The sequence below is a fragment of the Gambusia affinis genome, linkage group LG21 (genome assembly GCF_019740435.1).
Source record: "Gambusia affinis linkage group LG21, SWU_Gaff_1.0, whole genome shotgun sequence".
Lineage (NCBI taxonomy): Eukaryota > Metazoa > Chordata > Actinopteri > Cyprinodontiformes > Poeciliidae > Gambusia > Gambusia affinis.
The window spans coordinates 22,580,761-22,606,873 of NC_057888.1; the positions used below are offsets into that span (position 1 = coordinate 22,580,761).

The 26,113-nt window shown below is 39.4% G+C and overlaps 1 protein-coding gene across 5 annotated transcripts in view; it reads right to left on the reverse strand.

Moving 5' to 3' along the window:
* Nucleotides 1–22,288, reverse strand: part of palmdb (palmdelphin b) — a 34,000-nt gene extending 11,712 nt beyond the window's left edge. For 2 of the 5 annotated variants that reach the window (XM_044104459.1, XM_044104457.1), the window contains exons 1-5: nt 22,128–22,288; nt 17,003–17,053; nt 15,963–16,043; nt 14,459–14,589; nt 12,285–12,399 (exon numbers count right to left, since the gene is read on the reverse strand). In XM_044104459.1, the coding sequence (XP_043960394.1) occupies nt 12,285–12,399; nt 14,459–14,589; nt 15,963–16,043; nt 17,003–17,047 (372 nt within the window). In that variant the 5' untranslated portion in view covers nt 17,048–17,053; nt 22,128–22,288. Of the gene's footprint in view, nt 1–1,304; nt 2,890–3,536; nt 3,642–9,806; nt 9,832–12,284; nt 12,400–14,458; nt 14,590–15,962; nt 16,044–17,002; nt 17,054–19,925; nt 20,707–22,127 lie in introns of those variants that run through there. The other 3 variants (XM_044104460.1, XM_044104461.1, XM_044104458.1) reach the window with 3 other exon arrangements.
* Nucleotides 22,289–26,113: the final 3,825 nt, after the last annotated feature.

Sequence of the window (26,113 nt, forward strand, 5' to 3'; positions counted from 1 at the left end):
CATACAGTTACCTTAATAACAAGTAATAGTTCTTATAATCACCTTTATCATTATCACAACAGCCACACAAAATATCAAAATAAGACTCCATAATGTCCACCTCTAGCAACATAAACACAACCCAAATGCACACAAAAATAATGATTTCATTTATTGTGGGAGGGAGATTGCTGATTGGCCTTTACTTACTTGTGAAGCCAATCTGATATTGACTTATCTATCTTCCTCAACAAAAGTTTAAACATCAGCCACTGCCTGCTGTTGCTATGCTGTGACAAAGGTTTGACTGACAGACTGCCCACCAGGAGTCTGCAGTTACACCACTCATACTAACTCATTGACTGTCTTGCTATATTTAGTGACATTTCAGACAAAGAAAAGTCAGCATCGGCTAAAATTGTCATCAGCAGATTAGGCAGTTTTAAAGATTGATAATTGACCAGAAAACTGCAATAGTTGCAGCCCTAACTACAGGGAACAGATATTCAAGCCACACTGAGTCAAAAATAATCTGAATCTAATAACTGGTTTTACCATCAAAAGCAGCCATTACCAGTTGCTGTTTGCAACTCATAGTGCAACTGGTCTCTTATGTCACAGAAGGAATTTTGACCTTTGCTTTAATTCAGCCACATTGGAAGGTTTAAGGGTAAACAGCTATGGCTAAAATGCTACGTAGTTTACAGCAGACGTAACAGGATGCATGCCTTTCCATAATGATCACTACTGTGTTGTCAGTCACACCACCCAGTATGAGGGGCCAGACTGACAGCCAAAACACAACCCCAAGTAGGAAGAGACCAAACACACACACTGATTGAACGTTTTACAGAAATGAAGATTTTTTTGGTTGGATTTGCATCAAGCAAGCACAACATGCAAAAACAGGAAGACATGTTCTATTTTAATGGTTGTTTATAATATCTGAAAAGTGATGAGCACTTTTTCCGAGGAGATGGAGGAAGGGGGGGGGGAGACGGGGTACTAGTCAGGACAGCCTGAAAGTCCTTGTAATAACTGAACGTATTTAATCAGTCATGAGCCACAGCGGAGGAGGTGTGATCATTTTCTACCATTTTTTCCATCCTAATAGTAAAGAAATTAAGTAATTTTGTCATAAAATGAAACATCAAACTCTCAGTACTTCCATCTGCCTAGTGATGGAGCTGTTTCAGAGTAAATTCTTTTGTATCAAGGGGTGAAGTGTGAACAAACAAGCAAATTAACTTTAGAATCAGTAGAAAGTTTTTCTTCTTCCTGTGCGTGGGTTGGATTAGAAACAAAATGCTAAAACACCACCAACATGTTTTTATCCTGCAGAAAAGCAACTTTATTGAGGTTGAAAAAGAGATTATTTCTGACAACATTTTTACCACTACAGATTTTGACATCAGCTGGAATCAGGAGCTTCTGTATTCACTGATCCTCTGCAGAATGCTGAACATCTTCTACTGGATTTAAGGGAAATCCTGAGTTTGCCATGTCGGCTTCGCCATCTAACATTTTCATTTAAAACATGAAAAACCTAACATTATTTAAATAGCATCTTATTAATAAGCAGTGGCCTACTATAAATACACTTAGACCAGGTAAGCGTCAGCTGGTTAAAATTACTCCAGTTGACATAATGTTGGATATTTTAAGATTATGTAATGACAAGTCTTTGCCAGGAGGTGGCAATAACACAGTTTGCATCTATAGTTAACCAATTCCAATACAAGAAGAAGAAAACAAGCAGAACTCTGTCTCATCTTGTTGTTAAGCAGAGCTGCTGCGGTCTGATGCAGCATGACTCTGCAGGCTGTGCCTCGCCCTGGTCCAGTGCGGAGCGGCTGCCATTCCCTAGCTTGTGGATGAATGTTGGCTTGTGGAGCTCCAGATCCCTGCAGTGTGTGAAGCTGTCTCCACCTGGCTGTCCTCCTCCAGCAGCCCTGACTAGCCCCACTTTGGGTTGGAAGATTTTACTGATGCATCCTTCTGGGTGGTAGGACAGAAGTTCTTCTCTGTAGTGCAAATTATCAAGACACTTGTGGTGATCATTGTAATCCTCTTCACCTTCACTGTCACCTATGATCACCAGCTCAGCTTGAATGTCTTCCTCCTCTTCATCTAGAGCATTTTCATAGCCAATGAAAATCATTGTGACTGGTTCCTCCTCTTCCTCCTCTGGTAGTGTGTTGAAGAACTTCACAGTGTTTTCTGTGGCTGGGTGGATGTCGAAGTCACTCCGTGTCTCATCAGCTGTGGTTGAGTCTCTGACGACTTTGGGTAGAAGTTGATCTAACCCCCAGTGAATTGGCTGGGTTGCAGGTATTACGTCAGACCTCACAGTAAGTGGCACCGGTTCACCAGGCTCTGCACTGGTGGTGTCGGCCTGGCTGCGGGGGAATCCTGGTGAGGTTTTGGCATCAGAGTCTGACCTTCCTGTGAGATTCATGTTATTTTCGAATTGTACTGCAGTGTTACAACAGCGCCGCTTTGCTTCCTCATTAGGCTGGAAGGCTCCTGAATTGAAGTGCTGGTGAGGTTTAGGTGGAGGTTGCTGCTCTCGAATAAACGCAGATTTTTCTTGATCTTTTTGACTTGGTGTCCTTGTGCCTGTGTATGGCACAGAGAACACCGGCTGATGGAACTGAACCTCAGCAGGCACTGTTTGGTCTGTGGCCTGATGCAGAAGCTCTTCCACTTCAGTGCTGGACATCTCTCCCAGCGCGCCATCAGGGACTGTGTCCTCCATCGGCGGCAGCGCGTACACAGACTTGCGTCCATCATCGTATACCTTTAACCCTCTCTCATGAATGCTGTCTGGGCTTACAGTTGCTGAAGAAACTACCTGATTTCTGCCCGTTCTGTTATTATGTTCTACACTGATTTGAATTGCAAAGGTTGCTGAAACAGAGAAAAAAACGTTTATACAGTGAGAACAGAAACATTATAGTGAAGAAAATGAAGTTGACTTAGTTTAATGGTTTCTTAGATGAAGCAATAAAATAATTTTCTTTTTCTTCTACCTAACAGAATATACAGGATCTGTTACTGGATTATAAACAGCCAGATTAATGACTGTTCACATGATTCGGTTTTTATTTATGGCTTTCTCATTGGTGATTTTATGATGTTTATGACTTCTTATTCTTGTGTTTTTATGACGTAAAGCACCTTGAACCGCCTTGTTGCTGGAATGTGCAGATCAACATGATTTTTTGGTTTTGTTCATACATTGATGCATACAAAATTTTGACACTGCAGAACAAGTAAAAGACACATTAGCTAGATTGCAGCTTATGGTTTTTATTTAGTAACTATATTTCTAAGTTTTTTTAGTAGGTAAACAAAGAGTTGATCCACTTGTCTGAAAGATTTGCAAAACATTGTGCTGTGTTTTAACTGTTTTAATATTTGTCACCAGATTCTGCACCTGTTGTTATTTGTTCCTCCCCAGTTTCCACCTGAATATTCTGTCAGTAGTGGGATTATTTTGCTAAACAGAAAAAAATCTTTAAGTATGTTCAGTGCCTGGACTCCAGGCATCAGACCTTGCTTTGTTTCAGCACTGTTGGCTTCTTTAACTCCAGGGATTTCTGCTTTGCTTTGAGGAAACAACAGGATGTTTTGGGTCTTGAGGGGAGAATATGACACATCTGAAAACAAAAGAAAAATTAGTAAAATTAAACACTTTAGAAGTGAAAGAAGCCTTTTCAGATTGATCAAAATGGCTTTAAGAAGATGGTTTCATGACGTTAACAATATCATGCTCCTGTTTGTGTTTGTAAGCTCATTATCCTGTCCTCCATGTTCACTGATCCCCTTATTAAAGATGTGTAAAAGGCTTCAGTTAGTTTGGATTTTGGAAGCGAGCTTCTGTTTACTTGTTCTCAATAGTTTCCTTACATGTTGTATGACCAGGAGCTTGTTGGAAAAAAAGGTAGATCTGTTTAGGAGGTAGAAGCCTAATCGGTGGACAGATAGATCCCAAATTTACCTCATCAGCTACTTCAGTGAATCACTCGAATGTGACAGGTGTTTTATTTTCTCTCCCCAATGAAAAAAAAATTGACATGCACATAATGGTGCATTTTGAAATTGGGTCTTGTTCTGTGTCTTCTCTTGTTTTGTTTGGTAAGTGTTCATGCAGTTTTATTTTGTGCATGGGGGGACTTATGGAGAAGGGATTTTCTCTTGATGATTTTGTAAGTTCACCCTTCTTGGGTAAAATTGGAAAAATGTAGAAAAACGGACCTGCTTATTGTGGCTGACCATTATGATGTTGAGATATCTTGCATTGATCAAAAATCAGAACTGAAGGAAATGCCATATGAAAAACTGGTGGAGAAAGGTGTGTTGCAAGTGGCTGTAGTTGAGGAAGTCGGAGACGCCGCCCTTGGAGCGGTTGTTGACGCACCACTGGCTGATGTGCCTGCTGCAGTCTCAGAGATCAACAAAGGCTCTAAACCTCTTGAAGGTATGTCGTCTGAGGATCTGCATCTCACACTCCATATCAGGGAGGTGCAGAACTGCAACAAGGAGCTGGAAGTGGAAGCCATGCATCTTCAAATCAGAGCTCTTGAGCTCCAAAACAGTGCACCTACAGTTTTACCAAAACTACCAAGCACAGATTCTTCTGTTTCTGTTACTTTTGACATTAATAAGCACATCACATTGGTTCCACCATTTTGTGAGTCTGAGGTTGACTCTTATTTTGGCGCCTTTGAGCACATAGCCACTGCTTTGAGCTGGCCCAAGGAATTCTGGTCCCTTTTATTACAGTGTAAGCTGGTTGGAAAAGCCCAAGAAGTGTGTTCAAGCTTGTCTATTGAGCAGAGCTTAGATTATGATATTAAGAAAAATGTTTTGCAAGCTTACAAACTTGTCCCTGAAGCATATAGTCAGAAATTTAGAAATCTTAATAAAACCGCTAATCAGACATTCGTTGAGTTTGCACGAGAGAAGAACGTTTTCTTTGATAAATGGTGTCATTCGTGTAAAGCTAAAACTATTGATGATCTAAAATCGCTCATTTTGTTGGAAGAGTTTAAAAAGTGCCTGCCTGAACGGATTGTGCCTTATTTGAATGAACAGAAAGCGTTGTCTTTAACAAACGCAGCACTTGTGGCTGACAAATTTATTTTGACCCACAAGAATGTGTTTTCTTCACAAAATTTGTTTCAGGAATATTTATCCAAACACAAAAAAATACATCTTCAAGCTCAGTGAGTCAAAATGTGCCATCAGTTGCTTCAAAAGCACACAACCGTGATTGCTTTTATTGCCACACACCTGGACATTTAATTGCTGCATGCCCGGTCTTGAAGAACAAAGAAGCTAAAAGCATAAAAACCCCTGTGGGTGTGGGATTAATAAAGTCAGCTTCCCAGCTGAATGTATGCAGTGACATTCAACAAAAACCCAAAGTAGATGTTGATCCACAGTTTTTGCCATTTATTTCGCAGGGTTTTGTTTCTTTGACGGGTAAGGAAAAGGATAAAGTCCCAATCACAATCCTTAGAGATACAGATGCTTATCACTCTTTTATTAGAATCTGTGCTGCCTTTATCAAAGCAAACATCTTGTGGTTCAGATATTCTTGTGTGGGGAATAAAAATGAGCATAACCAAAGCCCTTTTGCATATGGTGCACCTATGTTTACCATTAGTTTCAGAACACGTTAATGTAGCCGTGTGTCCGCGGTTACCAATCAAAGGAGTTTCCTTCGTTCTTGGTAATGACTTGTCTGGCGAAAAAGTGTTACCTATACCAGAAGTTGTTGAGGTCCCAATTCCATTTACCCTAGTGGCTGAATCGGCTGCCTCATTGGATCCATTCCCTGCACACGCACAGGCTCGTAAAATGGGTGAAATTGTAGATTTTTCTGGGTTCTTCATGGCTACACTTGATGAAGATGGCTTTGATTTGAATGACTGTAAAAATGTGACGTCTCTGAACTTATTCCTACAGGTAAAACTTTGAGATTGAACATTACTAAGGAGATGTTAATCAAAGCGCAGCAGAATGATTCGTCACTGAGTTCTTGCTTTTCTGTTGCAGGTAAGAGTGGATCTAAAGCCCAGGTGACCTACTTTGTTGAAAACAGCGTTCTGATGAGATATTGGTCCCCAGATTCAGGTGATCTGCATAGAATAAACAAGGTGGTTGTGCCAAAAGATTACAGACCTCAGATTCTGTGTCTCGCACATGATGCCAGCTTGATTGGACATCTTGGTGTTAAAACAAAACAACTTATCACTGTGTGTTGCGTAATTTTTTTTGGCCTGGGTTAAAGTCTGATGTAGTGAATTATTGTAGCCAATTGGTAGGAAACAAACCAATTTCACCAGCCCCTCTTCATCCCATTCCAGCGCTCGGCGAACCATTTGTTTTATTGGACTGTGTGTGCCCTTTGCCAAAAACCAAACAGACACTTGTTTTCCGGAGGCTATTCCATTACGCACGTTAAAGGCGAAGAACATTGTGAAAGCCCTCATAAACTTTTTCTCAACTTTTGGTTTATCTAAAGTTGTTGAGACGGATCAAGAGACACATTTTATGTCAAAGGTGTTTACTCAAGTTTTGAATGAATTGAAAATTAAACATCAAACCTCCAGCCCTTATCATCCAGAGTCCCAGGGTGAGCTGGAGAGATTTCATCAAACCCTGAAAACCATGTTGCGCAAATACTGCCTTGAATTTGGTAAAAGTTGGGATGAGGGTCTTCCACTCTGCTATTTGCAGTTAGAGAAGCCACTCAGGAATCCCTTGGATTCAGTCCGACAGATTTGGTATTTGGACAAACTGTTCGTGGTCCACTCCAACTCATCAAAGAAAAATGGTTGTCAGAGTTGCGTCAAACTGAACATAATGTGCTGGATTATGTTAGTAGTTTTAGAGAGCATCTTTTTCATGCATGTCAGTTGGCCCAAGAAAACTTGGCTAAGGTTCAGAATAAAATGAAAGCTCGTTATGCTCTTCACCCCCACCATATCATGTGGCAGATGACAATTTGAGGGAGAACAGCAGTTGCATGCCTGTGGCTCGTTTATGGAATTCGGATGTGATGGGAAATTTGGAATCTTTTCTATCTCATTTGTCACAGCCTGCGTGAAAAGATATCACTGACCTGATTGAAGCTAATTTATTGCTTTTCTCAGATCATCCACACCAAACATCCATGGTATTCCATAATATTGATGTGGAGGTTGAAAAACCAATTAACCAACATGCTTACAGAATAAAACCAATAAAGCATGTTTTAACGCAACAGGAAGTGGCTTTTTTCTGCTCTTCTTGTGTGTTACCAACACAATTTAGCAGTAAGCCCAACTCCAATAAAATTAACACCTGAGTCTGGATGCAGGTTCTTTATTTCCACTTTATTCTGGTGACCCGAGTACTCGTATAACATGGAGTAAACTGGAACATAAATAAAATAACTGCATTTATTATGAGTACAAAATGGTTATAATAAAGAACACATTCTTAAATAAGATATTAAATAAAATCTACTCTTGAATATTAAATTAAAACTTACAGACGTTGATGTCGATGGCGTAAACACAGAGCTGATTGTGATAGATTCACCTCCTCATGTGACTGAGTAAAAGAAACCTAATGAAATAGCTGACTTCCTGTCCCAAACCTACCATGACCCTCAAAATAAAAGCCTTATTACTCTAACACAAAAATGAAAACTAAGAACCTATTTTACAATAAATTAAAGGGCAGAACAGGCTTACCTGGTTGAACATGGATTAGCAGTGCCCAGTAACAGCGCGTGGAGTTCCCCCTGTATTCTAGTCCCGAAACCAGATAATACATCTCAGTTTTGTACTGATTACAGAAAGGTTAATATTGTCACCAAGCCCGATTCTTTTCCACTTCCTGGAATGGAAGACTGCATTCATCGTGTTGGCTCCGCTAAATTTGTCACAAAGTTGGACCTGTTAAAATGTTACTGGCAAGTCCCATTAATGCCTACGGCTTCTGAAATTTCTGCTTTTGTAACTCCTGATTATTTCTTTCAATATACCGTTATGCCTTTCGGGTTGCTCATCGCACCCACTACATTCCAATGCTTAATGCAAAAGGTATTATTTGGAGTGAAAAATTCTGAAACATATTTGGATGATGTAGTCATTTATTCTGCTACGTGGTCAGAGCATCTGGAAACTCTTTCAGAAGTGTTCACTCGTTTTCGTGACGCTTCTCTCACATTGAACTTCTCAAAATGCGAGTTTGCTAAAGCCACAATCGCTTACCTAGGAAAGCAAGTTGGTCAAGAGCAAGTATGTCCTATTGCTGCTAAAGTGCAAGCAATAATTGATTTTCCTATTCCACAGACAAAAAAAGATTTGTGGCGATTTTTGGGAATGTGTGGTCTTTATCGCGGGTTTTGTAAAAAATTTTCAGCTGTGGTTAGTCCACTGACTGAACTTGTTAGTCCTTTGAAACCTTTTGTTTGGTCTTCATCTTGTCAGGTTGTGTTTGAGTCCGCCAAAGCATTGTTGTGCAGTGCACCAGTGCTGGCTACGCCAAATTTGAGTGTCCCTTTAAAATTGAAGTTGATGCAAGTTTATGTGGTGCTGGAGCTGTGCTTCTGCAAGAACTTCGAAGTTCATATTGGTTCTAGTGTGCACCCTGTACAAGTGTTTACCGATCATGACCCGCTGGTTTTTGTCTCCCAAATGCAAAATTCCAACAACCGACTGATGCGCTGGTCTCTGCTGCTGCAAGATTTTAACTTGCAGATTAATTACAAAAAGGGTAAGGATAATGCATTGGCTGATGCTTTATCTAGACGTTTTTAACTCATTTGTATTAAACACTTAGGGGTGTGTTTAATTCTTGTGAATGGAGGTGTTACGACTGGCGTCGTCAACTCATGTAAATGTGAGTGTGCAGGTGCCTGTCTTTGATTGGCTCCTAGAGGATGACGGAGTCGTCCAATTGGTGGACCCGTTACGACCCATCTGTAACGTGCAATTTGACTGCTTTTTGTAAGCAACAATTCCTATTGATTTGTGTTTACTAAGTGCAATGATTAAGCAAAGATTAGAGTGTTAAAAAGTCTTAGCATTAACATTTACAACAATTTATAACAATTAGCATTTGTTGATCAGAACCTGAAGAGCCCACTTCCCTAGAAACTTCCCGGCTTTTGTACAAGAGACTTTATCATGTGAAATAGATTCAACATGTCTCAGTACACTCAACCCACAGCCATCTCAGGAAAGAACCAATTACTGTTTTGTGATTACTGTGCTATAAACAGAAAAGGTGCTTTGTATTTGGATGAAACATTAAGAAGGGGGAGTTGTGTGTTTGAGATTTTTCTTCTTTTTCTAGGTAAATCAACATTTTGTTTTTTGTTGAAGAAAACCTAGATGCACTTTGGTGAGAACTGAATCATACAATTGCTGGCTAATGAACGTAAGCTGAAACTGCAACAATAAAAATGTTCTATTTTGTTCTTAGTATAGCTCTGCCATTTGGGAAGGTATCAATGTCTGATAATATTAAATTTAGCAATAAATATGATAATATTTAGTTTCAGTGGTTGATAGGAGCTGCAAATAATGGGGGTAAAACAACGAGCTTACCCTGAAACAGCAAATGTATCCATCAAAATATGAAAAGGTCATGTAGATAATAATAGATGGTCACAATGATACATCTTATTGCTTATCACAAAAATTTTAGAATCCAAATCAATCTATGGAAAATATTATAGCTTTTTATACAATAAGTATCCTAAACATATTCTGTGTTGAATTTGAAATAAATCATAAGCTAAAAGAGTAAAATTTATTTACCTGGCTGGAACTCTGTGTTTAGGTCCTATACATGAAGACAGAGAAGTTGTGAGTGAAAATTTAAAGGTGAGAAGCCAGTTATTCACTGTGAAACAGAATACAGCATTCCATAAACATTTAATCTAGAAGTTAATGTGTTAGTGAGACTGAGGGATGAGGGACCCTGAGCAGAACCAAGGCCAAGTCATGCACATCAGAACTGTGTGAGTAATCCATTTACCTGGAAGTTGAATGTGTGATGGATCCTCTCAGCCAACAAAACATGACCACGCAGTCAGTTCATCCCGTTAGAAACAAGCAGAGATTAGAGGAGGAGCCACAGGTGGTAAGGAGGAAGTGGAAGGTGGTCAGATTTAAACTTTATGATAGGCAGCTCCAAATGTCCAGCATGAAACCCTGTGAGCCCAATTTAGGCTACATTTAAACAGCAGGAAAATGCAATCCAAATCCCAGTTTTTCGCCCATATGTAACCTATACGCAATGTTTTCAAAGCAGTCTGAATGGGCCAAATCCAATCTTTTCACCCCAAAAACAGCCTTCTCTACAGATGTTGCTGCTCCAGAAGAGGCCATTGCTATTGATTGTGCTTTTTTTAAAAGAATAAATAAGAAGTGCTCCACTAGCATAAATGGTGACTTCATACTCACTATGAAATCTATGAAGAGAGACTGTGAAGCTACAGTATCTCCACATTAAAACATGCAACATAAAACATTCTTTGTGGAAATCACAAACAAAAATACCAACAATGCAACTTTCTTTATCTGCAAAAGTTAACAGGGTCACAATCCCTTCTTTGTCTGTTCCACCTGAACTCCACTCTGACATGGCCTACAGTAAATTTGCAAACTTCTCTGCACAGAAAATAAAAAAAAAAAAACACTGAAGGGTTAATTTAAACATAAATACCACATCAAAAATTAATGCTGTGCTCAAACATAACAAATGTAGAAAATGGTTACATTACACCATTAGCCATGAAAACTGCAAAAATTCTAAATCAGCTAAGCTCAGGTGGCTGCTGTCCTGGTGTCGTACTCACAACTTTCCTTAAGAGAATTCATTCCAAAAGATTTGATCCAAATAATAAACTTATTGCTCCATCAGGTGTTTCCCTTCCGAGGTTTTAAAACAGTTATCAAACCCACTAATTAAAAAGAACAATCTGGACAAATCACCACGGCAGAACCAACCTCCCATTCAGCAGTAAAATCATTTAAAAAAACTGTTCTGACAGTTAAACATCTTCCTAAAGATGACCAACCACTTTGATGTCTTTGAGTGTGATTTCCATGGTTGCCGCAGTTCTAACACCCTCATTAAACTGCTCAAGAACATCCATATTAATATGGGCTGTTGAGGAATGGTTCTGTTGGACCTCAATGTTGATCATGACTTATGAGTCAGTAATACATGTTAGTACCAATGATTGGAGACTTGAGTGTGTTTTTATGCTTCTTTAATCTGGAACAAACTTCCAGAAAACTACAAAACAGCTGAAACTCTGAGCTCCTTTAAATCAAGGCTAATATCCCACCTGTTTAGAGCTGATTGTGATTAATTTGGGACATATATATATATATATATATATATATATATATATATATATATATATGTATATTTGTTCATTCTTGAATACTTTGATGATGGATTTGTCTATAGCTGTTTCGTATGGGCCACTGTGTTATATTTTTATCATGTAAAGCACTTTGAACTGCCTTGTTGCTGAAATGTGCTTTACAAATAAACTTGATTTTAGTTGACTTTTGAAAACAGCCTTCACAGTGGTTTACATTACATTTCTGTATCAAAAATGTTTTATTGATCTGATGTAATATTTTAATCTTTTTCATTTGCTGTAAGAAGAAAACCATCATAAATAACTGACATGAAAGAATTAAAAACATCAGTTAATATGTAGTTAAGCTACACGATATGCTTCTGTTGGTGATTTAATTTATTCTGTGTGAATAAATTAGCTTTTCAGTGATATTCTAATTTATTGAGTATAACTGTATATGAAGAATATAGCCTAAAACTGCAGCTTTACTCTTATTCAAATGTAGTGACCTACACAAGTAAATTTAATTAGTCCTTAGAGTCAATTTGAACATTTTACTGTCTCCACCTGTCTGGTCGAACATCAGGCTGCTTCTGCTTAAACCGTGTTTGAAAGCAGCTTCACATGCAACTAGACAGATATAAATGCATTCACCCAAGGAAAGAAATGTCAGCAAACTGGCCATTCATCAGTGCGAGTCCTAAAGGCAAACCATTATGTTGTTCATAAATGGTAATATCCATGATAAGACTGACAAGAGTGGCACTTGTCCTTAGATAACATCAGTAAGTCAACTCCCATTTCATCATGAATGTCATCATTCATGTCAACTAGCAGTTTAAGAACTAAGCATCAGCGCGGCCAAAAACAAGTCATTAGGCTTTTTGTTAAAGGTAGCGATCTAATTAAAACCTACCTTAATGATGTCTTCAGGTGTTCTCTCCACCTCTTTCAACCGCTTCAGGACTATCTCTTCATTGAATGAGATGCTAAGCTCTTTCTGTTCCAACGCCTCGATCTCTTTTTCTATTCTGTGTGTAGGAACAAAAAACTTTGTCAGTACATGAAGAGGACCACCTGAGCAACCGAAGGATTGTGACCTTACCTATTCCTATTCCTAACACCAACTGCAGTAATATAAAGGTCAAGGTGTGTGACTGTTTTGATGATAAGTCTAAACTGTGTACGCTGTAGCATCAGGCTACCATCAGACATGACAATTTTAGTTTCCCCTTTCGTCTGTACAACCATTCAGATTTAATTTTCCCATTCCAGTTGGTGAGGAGATTTTATTCCACGTAGCTCAGACTTTCAGCTGCTGGAGCCCTCCACCCTTTTGTTCTTTAGTTCCTTCCTTCAGGTTTTCCATCATCTCACAACCTCAGAAACACATAATTAGCTTCTTCTGACATCACCAACATCAGGGTCTAAACAGCAGTGAATGTGCTGGACCAGAATCAAAATCAGAGTAGAATCACCATAACTAGTCTGGTGCCTTTGTGATGACCAAATCCATAGCCACACTCCAATACAATATTGGAGTGAAACTAATTTATTGAAACTAATAAATGTTTCAATAAAGACATTTATTAGTTGATTTGGATACATTCGTTCTATTTGTTAGCACGCACATTTAGTTAGCATGTGTATTTATATCAACTTAAAGTTAACTTTGTTTCCTTACGATTAACTCTGTTTTTCTTGCGGTACTTAGCTGCGTTGGAGTTGCCAGACAAAAGATGGGGGTCAGGGCTCAGCAGGCTTAAATGCTGATTGGACTACACCACTAGTACCTGCTGGCAGGGGGAATTTATAGTTACTTTGTTTAGATAAGTTTTATATTCAAGTAAATATTGGGATTTAAAGTTTAATACTTTTGATTTTCATTTTTGGATCTTTAGTTTAGCCAAACTTAGCTGTACTGTTAGTTCTTTTTGTGTCATTTGTAATTATATTCTGTTTATTCTATTGGGTCTTAATTGGTCTGATCAGCCAGCATATAAACCCCCGTGTACCATTTCTATGCGAGGTCAGTTATGTATGTTTGTTTGTTTATATATATATATATGTATATATATATATATATATATATATATATATATATACATATATATATTGCCTGAGTTCAGTTTTGTTTCTTTGACCTCTTTTATGAACTCAATTTATCTTTTGTCAATTATAATCTTTGGGTTAAAATAAAATAAAAAAATTTAAAAAACCCTAATTTTCTAATATGTCCTGTGACTCCTGTTTTAACTCGGTCCATCACAGCTAGTAGCTTTGTTAATGTACAGGAAGAGATCTCTGGAAATCCAGTTTTGAATTACTGATCTCACTCATTACAGCTTGGAGCAAGTGTTTCTGGAGTAAAACAGCACACATGGTCTTCTCCTTTGGTGGGATTCAGCAGCATATATGAGATCTGCTTAGAGCAACCCACTCTTCTAGAGAAGGAATAGTAAAGACAGTAAAGGATCTCTTACAAAAAATCCCATGAAAATCACATGTGATTTTCACATGTGATCACATGTGGTTCACACAAATTTTTACATGTGAATCACATGTGAAAGCACATGAATACGTGTGATTTTGGAACGTTTTGTGGTAAAATCACATGTGATTCACACATTTCCACCACGTGATCACATGTGATTTTTTTGTAAGGGATGTCTGACTAACAAGTTTGCACAGAAACCAATCTGCCATGGAACAAAACTGTTCAATATGGTCAGACCTTCTGAAAAAAGAAGAGAGACAAAGTCCCATCAGCTCTCCTATCCCTAATCTGAGGGTGGTGATGCTTCTGTAGAAGAAGACATTAAAGCAATCGTTGGCAAAAATGAAATTAGATTTTTGTTTTCAGAAGCTACTGATCTATAATTGACCACTTGGAACTGCCTTTAAAGTGAATGCCTCCTCAATGATAAAAGAATCATACTTACAGCAGTTCTACATACACTCATGACTTTCATCTCTAGTAGTTAGTTTTCCTAACGTTCATCAGTATACTAGAAACTATCATGAACACTAACGATATCCAGTTGTGTGTTCTCCAGTATCTGTGTCCAGATCTTTCCAGGATGACGTTACCTGAGGATGTTGCTCTGCAGCTGATCACTCTGCTGCTGCTCATCCTGAGCCTGGAGCCTCATGGCCTGCTGCTCCTCTTCCGACTGCTGACTCAGCCCATCCATCAGCCACTGTTCCCGCAGGGATTTCTTCTGCCAGTCAAACACACCAACACAGTTTCACCACCTTCTACATATTCTGTTTTTTACTTTTTACCTTCTGTGACTCTTGACTCACTCAATCTAACAAGTTTCCCTTCCTGTCTATTAAATAAGTTAAACTACCTTTTTTTAATCAATTCCTCAATCAAAGCAATTTCATATGCAAACTTAAATCTCAACTTCCAGCTGGATAAGGAGAGCTCTCATCAGAGCAGCCAAGAGGCCCATGGTGACTGTAAACCTGACAACCACCCTAAACAGGGCTGGTAGAAAGAAATCCTAAAGACTAACAGCTGGAACTGCAGCAAAAGGTGGTTCCACAGAGTGTTGACATAGGGGGGCTGAATACTTTTGCTCACTGCACTTTTCAGTCTTTTATTTGTGAAAAATGTTTTCATATATAATTTTATTTCCACTTCACAATTGTTGATGACTTTATCTTTCACATAAAATTCCAATGAAATACATTCACTGGCCACTTTATTAGGTACACCTGTCCACTTGTGTACACACCATGTCATAAAGCCTGTATCATCTCAGGCTGGTTTCTTGAACACAACAATGAGTTCATTGAACTCAAATGACCTTCACAGTCACCAGATCTCAATCCAATAGAAAATCTTTGCGATGTGGTGGAACAGAAGATTTGCATCATGGATGTGCTGCTGACAAATCTGTAGCAACGTATCATGTAAATATGGACCAAATTCTCTGAGGAATGTTTCCAGTACCTTGTTGAATCTATGGCATGAAGGATTAAGGCAGTTCTGAAGGCAAAAGGGGGTCCAACTTGGTACTAGCAAGGTGTACCTAATAAAGTGGCCAGTGAGTGTATAGTCACATTTGTGGTTGTAATGTGACAAAATATGGAAAAGTTCAAGGGATATGAATACTTAAACAAGCAACTGTAGACTGTTGTAGGAGATGAATACTCAGTGTGTAATGTCTGGCATCAATAATAGTTGGATCAATGATACACTGGAAGAACACTTGGTGGAAACAGAATACATCTGAAATCTCACTGAAGATAAAATCTTCCCTGCTTGTCCTTGCAGAGTTCCACACTTTCATCTCTAATTCCCAACACTTTAGCTTCTTTTGCTTTGTATCAGGCAGATTTTGGCTGCTGCCTAACTGCCAGGTGGAGCAGACAGATGGCTGCACCACTCAAGTCTGCTCCTGTTGGGAAGAAATGATCTTCCTAATCAGTATTTACTGCTTAGATACTATACCAACAATGGTGCACAAGCATTTTGTTGAGAGATTGTGCCACCTGTTGTTCCAGTGAGGTACTGCATATTGCTGGGACCTGATATTCAATCTATGAGCTTTTCTTCAGAAGTACACTATAAAGCATTAAATACCTTTATGTACTGGAGTTTTAGTTTCTCCTCTTCAATCTGTCTTCGTTTCTTGGCAATGTCTTCTTGGATTCTTCTTTTGTCCTGTGAACAAAAAGCACATGTCTGCAGCATGAGTGCATTTTATGCACACATGGAAACTATTCCACCTGTTGCATCCCAGTGCTGACTCTTCACCCTGGGCCTGACAGCTGAAGAGCAGAAGCCAGAAATGCCTAAAGGCACAGAGCTCCTGCTCTCTACCTGCTGTTTCATGCCAACCTGTCCTTCAGTCTGCTTCTTGTGTCTAAATGACAATCTCCTCACCTATCTCTGATTGAAATAAGACAAAGATGAATAAAAGGCTTTCTTCCAGCAGCACATTGTTGTGACTCTGTAAGAAAGCAAGATTCTGAATGTCACAATGAGTCGGTTACTGATGGCTAATATTAGCTCTTGGATCCAGGATCAGTGTAACTTTTGGTCACAGTGAAAAGAGATCCCCTCATGACATCTGCTGGTATTTATATCTCCGCCTCTATCTGATGAAGCTGCATCAGTCCACAGAGCAGAGTTGCCTCCACCAGGAGACACAGATCAGCTGATCCAGAATGCTGCTGCTGAAGTTCTCTCTAAAACCAAGAAGATAGAGCACATCACAGTTCAAACAGTTTAAAGTCTATCATCTATCAGTCTATCTGAGATGATAGATTTTAAAATTCTGTTAGTTGAACTGCCTTGCTGCTAAAATGTGCTGTACAAGTAAACATAATGATGGATGGACAGACTAATCATGATTGATTGATTGATTGAATGAACATGTGGAAAAGCATAATGTTATAATGTGCGGTGGGGGATTGGTGATGCAGTGGCCCAAGAACAAGCTCCTGGTGTAGAATGCAGACACCCTGATGATGGGTTATCAAGTCTTGAGATCTAAATAACTCAGGATGGATCAACAGAAGCTAAATCAAAGTTAATCCCAGTCCTCAGGCGTACAGGGAACCAACAAGGAGAGCAGAGGAAGAGAAGGTGTGACTTAGAGAACATGATGAGTTTCTTACTGTGATTGCCTGGAGCCTCTCCTTCAGCAGGTCTGCCTCTTCCATGGTGGGCTGGAAGAAAATTAAAGGCCATGAAGTAAATAAAGAGAACTGGGACTCAGTTTTGTTCTACTGGATACACCTGAATGTCTAAATGCAAAATAAGATCCAAGACACAAATATACCATCTCTACTTCCAACCCAACAGAAGCAGTATGATCATCAGTCAGGGTCTTATTCTACCTGATCTCTATGTAAACCAACATTCTCATTTTTAAAATCAGAATGTATTTCTGATGAGGTGTGTATCGTTCTTCTGTTTTTACACCAGTACGTTAATAGTGCATGTCTGTTAGTGAGAATACAGAAGGAAACCATTCAACTAGGTAGAAGAAAACCCCTAAAAGGTTACTGAAAGGTGTGGCTTGCATATGAATTCAGCCACCCCTTTTCTCTGATAGCCCTGAATAAACCCAGCTGCACCAACTCATGTGGAAGCCAGAGGCCCCATTTCTGTTTCCTATGAAGGAGACACAGAGAACATGGAAGGTGATCATTTATCAAACATCATCCGCACATAAATAAAAATGTATTCATCCTTTACAAAAGTTTAATGCTTATCATTCATTTAAACCTACATGGAGATAAAATGGTGAATGCTCAAAAAAATAAATATTCCTGGATTAGAAATTGATCATCAATCATCAGGTCACTGATGACTGCAGCTCTAAATGAGTTTGACTGAGCTCAACCGAGTTGTGGCTCTTTGTACTGTGAATGTTGCTGGCCCCTGGTCCAGTGAGGTGTCGGCCCACCTGCCAGTCCCACCCTGCATGACTGATGACTACAGTCATTTCTCCAGTAACTAACTGACTGCTGGACCTAATGAACAGCCTTTGTTCCCTTTCTGGGATTTATTGCAGTACATACCAACACATGCATGTGTAGTGGATGACTGACAGGCTTAGAGTCAGAGAGAGAAGCAACATGTCGGTGTTACAGGCCAGAGAGGTGGAACATGCTGTGGTATATCATACCACAGCAAGGCGCCAGTATTTGTTAACAGAAAAGAACAGATAGTTTAGATAGATATAGTGTGGTTACATGGCTTGTATATTGTTCAACTGAAACTGGAATGACTACATTGTGTAACATGAGTTCTATATATTGTGAGGGCTTGCAGCTCCAAATCAGAACCCAGTGCAGTTCGCTGCCGTGTTTGTTCTCCGTCTGCAGACAAAATAAAGCTTTGCTCTTTGCCATTTGCCACAGTCTCAGCCTGATCTGTTATCATACAGATTTTTGTCCACAGGGTTTTAACAACTTGGAGCTACTGGTGGATCCTCAGGAGAAAAGTCTATTAAAAATATTGCTTCACAGGTGGACTTTTCTATTTTATGTACTGTATTTTGTATGACAACTGAAGCATTCTGTTGCAAAATGAGAGGCTTAAATTCTGGGGAGTATGATTAGTATGATAGGGTGCAGCTAGGAGAGAAGGTGAATGTGGAGATGGAGAGAAGATGGAAAACTAAAGAGAGGAAATAAGGACCCAGAACTCATTTGTAGCAGTGACTCGGTGGTGCTGCGACAGACTGGCGACCTGTCCAGGGTGTACCCCGCCTCTCGCCCGGGACGCAGCTGGAGATAGGCACCAGCAACCCTCCCGACCCCATAAGGGAAGAAGGGTGTAAAGAAAATGGATGGATGGATGGATGGACTCGGTGGTGTCAGGTTTGAGTTCTGTGTGGTTTTCCTCTCTCCACTTCTCACACATTCCCACTTTCCTGCAGCTTCCTTCAGGTTCCTCGCTTCAATGTTCCTCTGAATTCCCCAGACACACCCCAGACTACACTCACCTCTCCCTGGGGGACGTTTCGTCATCATCAGTAAGATTTCAGTTCATCATTTGCATTCAGTTTTCAATCTCCAAGTTTTCACCACTCTCCTACTCTGTTCCAGTGTTCTTCATTCCCCATTTCTCCAAAGACCAGCATTTATCATTATTGTTTGTTCAAAAAAACCTTATTAACTTTTACCTTTTTTTTTGCCTCCATGTGAGCCAGAAATATAACCAACAGCATGAGAGGTGGGATATATTCATAAATAAAATGTCAGAAAAAATACTGAAAACTAGGCTGGATTCAACCTGAAGAACAAGACAAACTCTTTAGTCAGATTCTCAAACACAAAAGAAGAAGAGGGGAAAGTCTACTTTGTAAAAGTTTACTCATCCCCTCATTATCTGTAATTTTTATGTGTTGTTTAATTTTGAATGAAAATCAGCATTGTATTGGTTCATATATGAAGCTGGAGCAAACTCCTGATTGTTCAGAGAGTTTTTTGGAACATTGGATAGTAAAGTTTGACTTAGCGTGTAAGCTGGTTATAATGACTTATTTTCTAATAGTTATTCAAGTCCTATTATTTCCACTGAAGGTGTGCTATTGTGAGTTTGGCCTTGGTCATTGCCATGTCTGCTCTCCATGGCAACCCTCAGTCCCAGAGGCGTGACCTTTTCCCCCTGTCTGGCCATTTGACTTACACTCTCTGGACTTCCAATCCCAGCTTCTCCTTCTTAATCTGATCTCTGGTGGATTAACTGTACACTCACTGCCAGCCTGCTTTTCAGCACTCAGTCTGCTGACTGCTTAGCCTCACTTCATCCAGCTGATTAGCTTCAGATTGATGCCCACTTGTTATTTTCACAAGTCAGCACTATATATATATATATATATATATATATATATATATATATATATATATAAACAGAGAGATACATGCATGTCTTCAAACTCCTTGAATCTTTTCATATTCTGTTACATTACATCCAGAAACATAAAAGTAGTTTTATTCAATTGTGAAGTAGAAATAAAATTGTACTTGATTCAAAACATGTTTTACATATTAATAACTGAACAGTGTGGTGTGTAAAACTACTCACCCCCTGAGTCAATACTCTGTAGAACCACCTTTTGCTGCAGTTCCAGCTGCTGGTCTTTAGGGTTTCTCTCTACCAGCTTTGCACATCTAATGAGTGAAATTTTTGCCCATTCTTCTTTGTGAAACAGCTCAAGCTCAGTCAGATTACATGAGGAGCCTTTGTGAACAGCAATTTTCAGATTTTGCCACAGATTTTAGACTGTGGACTTTGACAGGGCCATTCTAACTTATGAATATTTGTTTTCTTTTAAACCATTCCATTAGAGTCCTGGCTTCATACCTCCAGATGATGGATTGAACAGTGAGATGTTGAAATCTTTTTCCAGCCTTGGCCTGCTTTAATCCTCTCCACAGTTTTCTCCCTGACCTGTCCGCTGTGTTCCTTGGACTTCATAATGCTGTCTGCTCTCCAATATTCTCTGAACTCAGAGGTTCAGAGAATATTGAAGAAAAAGCAGCTGGATTTCTACTGAGATTAGATTACACACAGCTGGACTCTGTTTAGTCATTAGCAAACTTCTGAAGGAAATCGGTTGCACTCAGAGTGGAAGGGGTTGAATAATTTTCACCCTAGAGGTTTCAGTTTTGTAATGTGACAAAATATGTAAAAGTTTATCTTGGGGTTGACGGACTTAGCCTAATATATTTCTCTGAAATTGTTTTCTCAAACCTTCTCCTGACTGATCGGTTTAAGCTGTGAGCTCCTCTCGGTAAATGTAATAAAGAACATCAAAATCCCAGTAGGAGGTAAACTCTATCTCAGATTAATTTTAATGATAAGAGTAATTCAACATCTGGTTTGATTGTAGCAGGACTCAGGTGAGTTTCGTTTACCTGATTCAAATTATTTTATTTTCCTCTTTCTTCAAAGCTCAGTGATTAGTATGCATCGATTCAATTTGGTCAGGTCTTTCCGAATATGAATCGGATCCATTTATCTTATAAAATGCCTTGATATGACATTTTGTTCATGAATAATAAACTGAAAAATGTCTAGAGAAACATCCAGAAATGGAAGAGTCTTGACTCTTGCTGAGTGGAACACCTCTGTCTGCTTAAAGCACTGCCTATAGATTGTGTGATGAACTTTCCTTTCTGTCAATAGTTAGAAGGATGAGTCAGTATTAAACGTTAGACATTTGCACCACCAGTGCACCAGAACCAGCCTGTAAGCTTCCAAACATACAGAGGTTATGATGGTGCCGGTGTCTATCTTCAGTGGTGAATGGGTGAGAGGTGGGGCCACCTGGGCAGGTCACCAGTCCATCTCAGTATAGCTGTTCTAAACTAGAATAATTTAACTTTTATGATGTGTCAGGAACAGAAGCACTGTGTTTAGAATTAACAATATTAGGACTAACTTTATGTTTCCATTATTTTCTTTTCCCGAAGATCTGCAGTAGAGAAGATTCCATTCCTCCTGCTTGGCACCATGAACTTTGGTAAAGCTTAGAAAGAACCCTCAAAGGAAAAGGACGCTTTAAATCATACATCTTGAAAACTTTCTAAAGGGAGGGCACATTATTAGAACTTCTTTATGTTCTATAAATATTATATTTGAAGAGCATTAATATGATTTAAAATGCTGAAAAAAGCTTTGAAATGGCCACTGCCGTGTTGGCATTTTTTTGTTCTTTCCTCAGCTCTGCAAATGTATTAAGGAGGAATGAAGAAGAGGCTGACAGACTGTTTAACTGACTGGTTAGTTGACTGACTTATTTACTGGCTCTCTGAAGGCAGTGAGGATCGGCTGAGTGGGAAGGTAACAGTCCTACTTTAAACATGCCCACATTCATGATGTCTGCTGTCAGTTTTGGTGAGTATTTGATCAGCCTTTGTGATACAGAGAAAGTTTCTGAAACGACGACATGATTCCATGCAGTGATTCCATGTAGCTGTCCTCATGTGAATATTAATAGTTAGTTAAAAGCAGAACCCTGCTGGGATGCTGCAAACAGCTGACAGCTTAAAGGAATTAAGAGATTAGGGATCAAAAGACCCTTGGTCTTCCTTTTATTTTCAGATCAACAACAACTTATGTCCTGATGACTGCAGAGTCTTCAGCCTACGCAGTAGCAGAGCAGCAGTAGTTTGGTCTACGGACTCATACATAACAAGATGTTACTGTGGAATTCTCCATTGCTTACATTATAGGCATCAAGGCAACCAGGACAAGCCAGAAGGATTAGAAAGGTGTACTCACAGGTTTTAGCTTTGTCTTTCCTCCAACAGCAGAGTGTTTCAGAGAGGTAGAGCTCACTCTCACAGCGTACTCAACATTACTGGGGCTGAGGCTGCTGGGAGAATATGTAGGCTGGGAGCGAGTCAGAGCTCCCCCTCCACCTCTCTCTCTCTGTGTCTTTATCTGTCATAGCGCCGTGCTGTGTGCCTGAAATACTAGCACCCAGCAGCTTCCCTCCGCCTGGCTCTTAGGGAGGTGTGTGGGACCTTGGTATGGTTTTTGGCTAATCGTCTCAAGGCGTGTTAGAAAATAACAATAAATATTACACCCTGTGTGTTGTTGCTGTGTGTTCCATTTTAGTAAGTCTCTGTAGACGAGAGGATCTATTAGATCTGGAATCATAAAAGTGGCAGTGCATCAGTGCATGCTGCCTTTCAGGCTGCAGTAGTCTGGTTGCTTCCTCAGATGATGGAAACCTGCGGAGTTTACAGCAAACTTTAAGATCTGGTGTTCTCATGACAAAAGAATGTCATTTTTAAAAAAATAAAAAATATTGTGTTGCAAGGGGAACCTCAGTAAAGTTAGCTTAGCATGATATCTCTTATTAGCCCAGCCAGCTATTAAAAGCTAGCCACCTGTGCAGCTCTGGACATGGATTAGTCCAGGGCTTCTGCAGTGCTGCATGCTGGAGGCAGAGTCTGACAAACTGTATTTTCCTTACATATATAAAGGCTTCCCTGCATGTAAATTATCTGAGTAATGTTTCACAAAATAAAATAATTATAAGATTATTAGTGAAATTGTGTCTGTGAACAAATTCAGCTGTTCATCCCAATGACTGTGATCCTACATCCAATCATCACCACCATGTCAGAGTGAGAGCAGCACAGTATGGAGAGGCATGCCTCCATCTGCATCCATTGTGACTCAGCTGCAGTTATCCCAGAACCAAACACACGCCCTCAGCGTGAGCCGTCAGCTTCACACACCAGCCTCAGAAATAATGCCAGGACAGACCAGACAGCCAATATTAGAAAATTGTTGCTTCCCTATTATGTTCCCTCTGTGGTGCTTTACATGAAGGCTTTAATTTGAGAGGGTACTGTTGCTATAGCAACACAGTCTTTCCAAATTTCAGAGAGCCTTCTCTCTGAAACCAATCTGCAATTTCAGAAATTGCAGATTGGTTCTTTTTATTGTACTCTGATTAAACCCAGATGTAATTGTGCCATGTGGCGACCTTCTCCCTACTGAATGTCAGAGTTGAAGACACGTCACACTCAAGAGACAACAATCAGATCAATGTAAACCCCTGAAAGTTAAATACTCTAAATAAATAAAGCATATTTTACCCTGTTTATTGTCTTTACAGATAAATCCTTGATGGCTTTCTGAAAATTGTAACATAGAGTAGAAGGTGGAATTTCTTTTTCCTACATTCAGTGGGTGGCACCAGAAGAGGAGATGCAGCCACATATTGTGGCCACACAATCACACCCAGGCTCGCTTTCCAGAGGAACACTGTCATCCTATTGGTTGGAATGGTTGCTAGGCGACAAAACTCCTTGGTTTGTGACAGCAAAAACATTAGCAAGCAGAGCAGAGAGACCTGTAATTGCAGATTAGATCCATGCAGAGAGAAAGTTTGTGCAAGTGGAGAAAAAATTTGTTTGAGAAGCTTCAAATCTAAGTGAAGAAATAAAGTCTTGAGTGTAGAGTTTCTGACAGAGAGATAAAATCCTGCTCTTCCATTAAAAATGCCAGCTATTCATTTTTGCCATTAAATTTCTCCACACAAAGAGGAGAGAAGCAAAACTGTGGTAACTAACTCCAACTAAAAACAGTCTGACTTAAGTGCTTTCCAATCAGGCCTGAGCCAACTAGCAGCTATTAAACTGGCTTTTGTTTGATTATCAGATATTTCATTGCTGTTTTCTGTCTTCCTATTAAAAAGCTACTATAAAAGTTATTGTGTGTTCATTTTTTAGGGTGGAAAACTTATGTGATGGCATAATTATTTCCTGCACTGTATGCAAATAACTTGCATAATACTCTGGAAAGTGAGATGTCTGTGTCATGGTTTTGCTTCACTCATGAATAATCCTTCCATTTTTAATAATTTCATCACTGTTCCCACCTCCATCACCAGTACATTACTTTTACTCTTGCACTTTTAGTCTTGCAGTCTTGTTACTATGGCAACACATGAAGTGATTTAGCTTTTACAGTCTAAAGATAGAGCCCTCAAAAAATCGACAGCTGGCACACCATTTCCAGCAACAAATACAGAAGTACAGCTTAGAGTATATAGCCAGCAAGTCCTACGCAAAATAAAAAATAACATGAACACAAACATATTCATGGCATTTATTGATTTATTGCTACACCAATAAATGCTTAATTTTTTAAGGTGGAAATATATATATATATATGTGTGTGTGGGGGGGGGGGCTTGGGGGGTGCGTGTGCGTGTGCACGTGTGTGTAACTTTTATTTAGAAAAGTAAAACTATTTTCTCTATGTTGTGACAGTTTGATATGAGACAGATGATCTGTCTTACAGTCCTGCTCTCATCTACTGAAATACACCGCTCCATCAGAAACAACCAATCACGGCCAAGAGGAGGGTCTCATAGCTGTCAATCATCAAGTGTATGTGCTGCTCAGACCCCATTGTTTTCTGGTATGCTACAGCTGTCTCATATTATATCATCATGACAGAGTGACAGTTTGAACAAATATGCAAAAAACTGTTTTTGTACATACTGCAGCTTTAAATGATTTCTCAAACATGCATGAAAGGATCAAAGCTACACTCCAGCTATGTTTTTGATTGAATGATTAGTGAAAAATATAACATGATTTTAGGCTTAAAAAATACATTTTACATGATGCAGCCCATTTACATTCTTGAAATTTCAACATTGTTCGTTTTCTAAATTAATTAATACTATAATTAGCTTAATATGCGGCTATCCTCTTATTGTATGGGTTCCACACACAGTGTCCTGCAGGAGGCAGTGTTGAACCACAAGTGGATAGATAAATCATTTGAAGGCAGTCGCAGTCCGTGCAGTTTAGAGTTTCTTTGCTTTGACTGAAAACATGAGTGTCTTCATTGTTGTTGATCCCATAAACATTCCATTCCATCTGGCACAGGGTGTCTTGATTCTGTTCAGGATATCATGAAATTCCCAGAGTAACAAGGCACTCTGGAGAGAAATGTGCTGCCTGGTCTCAGTGGCAGGTCGTGGGTCTTCCAGCAGGATAACGACCTCAAACTCTAAAATAATGGCTGAGAGCAGAACAGTGGGATCTTCAGCAAGGATCCTCAGCAGCCACAGGTTGAGTGAGGGGTCAGCTCTCCACATCCCCTCCTCATGAGGGTCATATGAGGCAAACAGTTCCCTGGGAGCAATTCAGACTCCTTGCATGTCTTGGAGTGTGGAAGTTAACTGGAGTACATGGAGAAGAATCTCTCTTGTATAGGCAGAACACAAACTGCACACAGACAGGCTCCAGCCCACCTGGGATTTGAACCTAGGATCTTCCTGCTGTGAGGTAACTGTCTGAACTTAAGACTAAATAATAACTGCTACAGGTGACTTCTCATACAATGTTTTATTACTTGCATACAAAATATCTGAATCAATACAAAATAAGTGTATTGTATTGATTAAAGCTGCTGTATAACTTTTATAAAAGAAAGGTTTTTTTTTTGTTTTTTTTTTTTTACATATTTATTAAAACTGTAACCATGTCATGACAGATAATCTGTGAAAAAAAAATCATGCTCCTTCACCTCCTCTCTGAGCTACTATAACCATCTTCTGAAATGCACTGCTCAAATATTACCTATCAGAGCCAGGAGGATGGTCTTAACATTGTCAATCAACTTTGTGTAGGTGCTGCTAAAAGAGCTAACAGTGGAGAACAACTTACAGTGACGGGAAAGCCATTTATCCACCATCATCGGTGTCCATGGTGTCACGTCCCACTCGTAGGCGA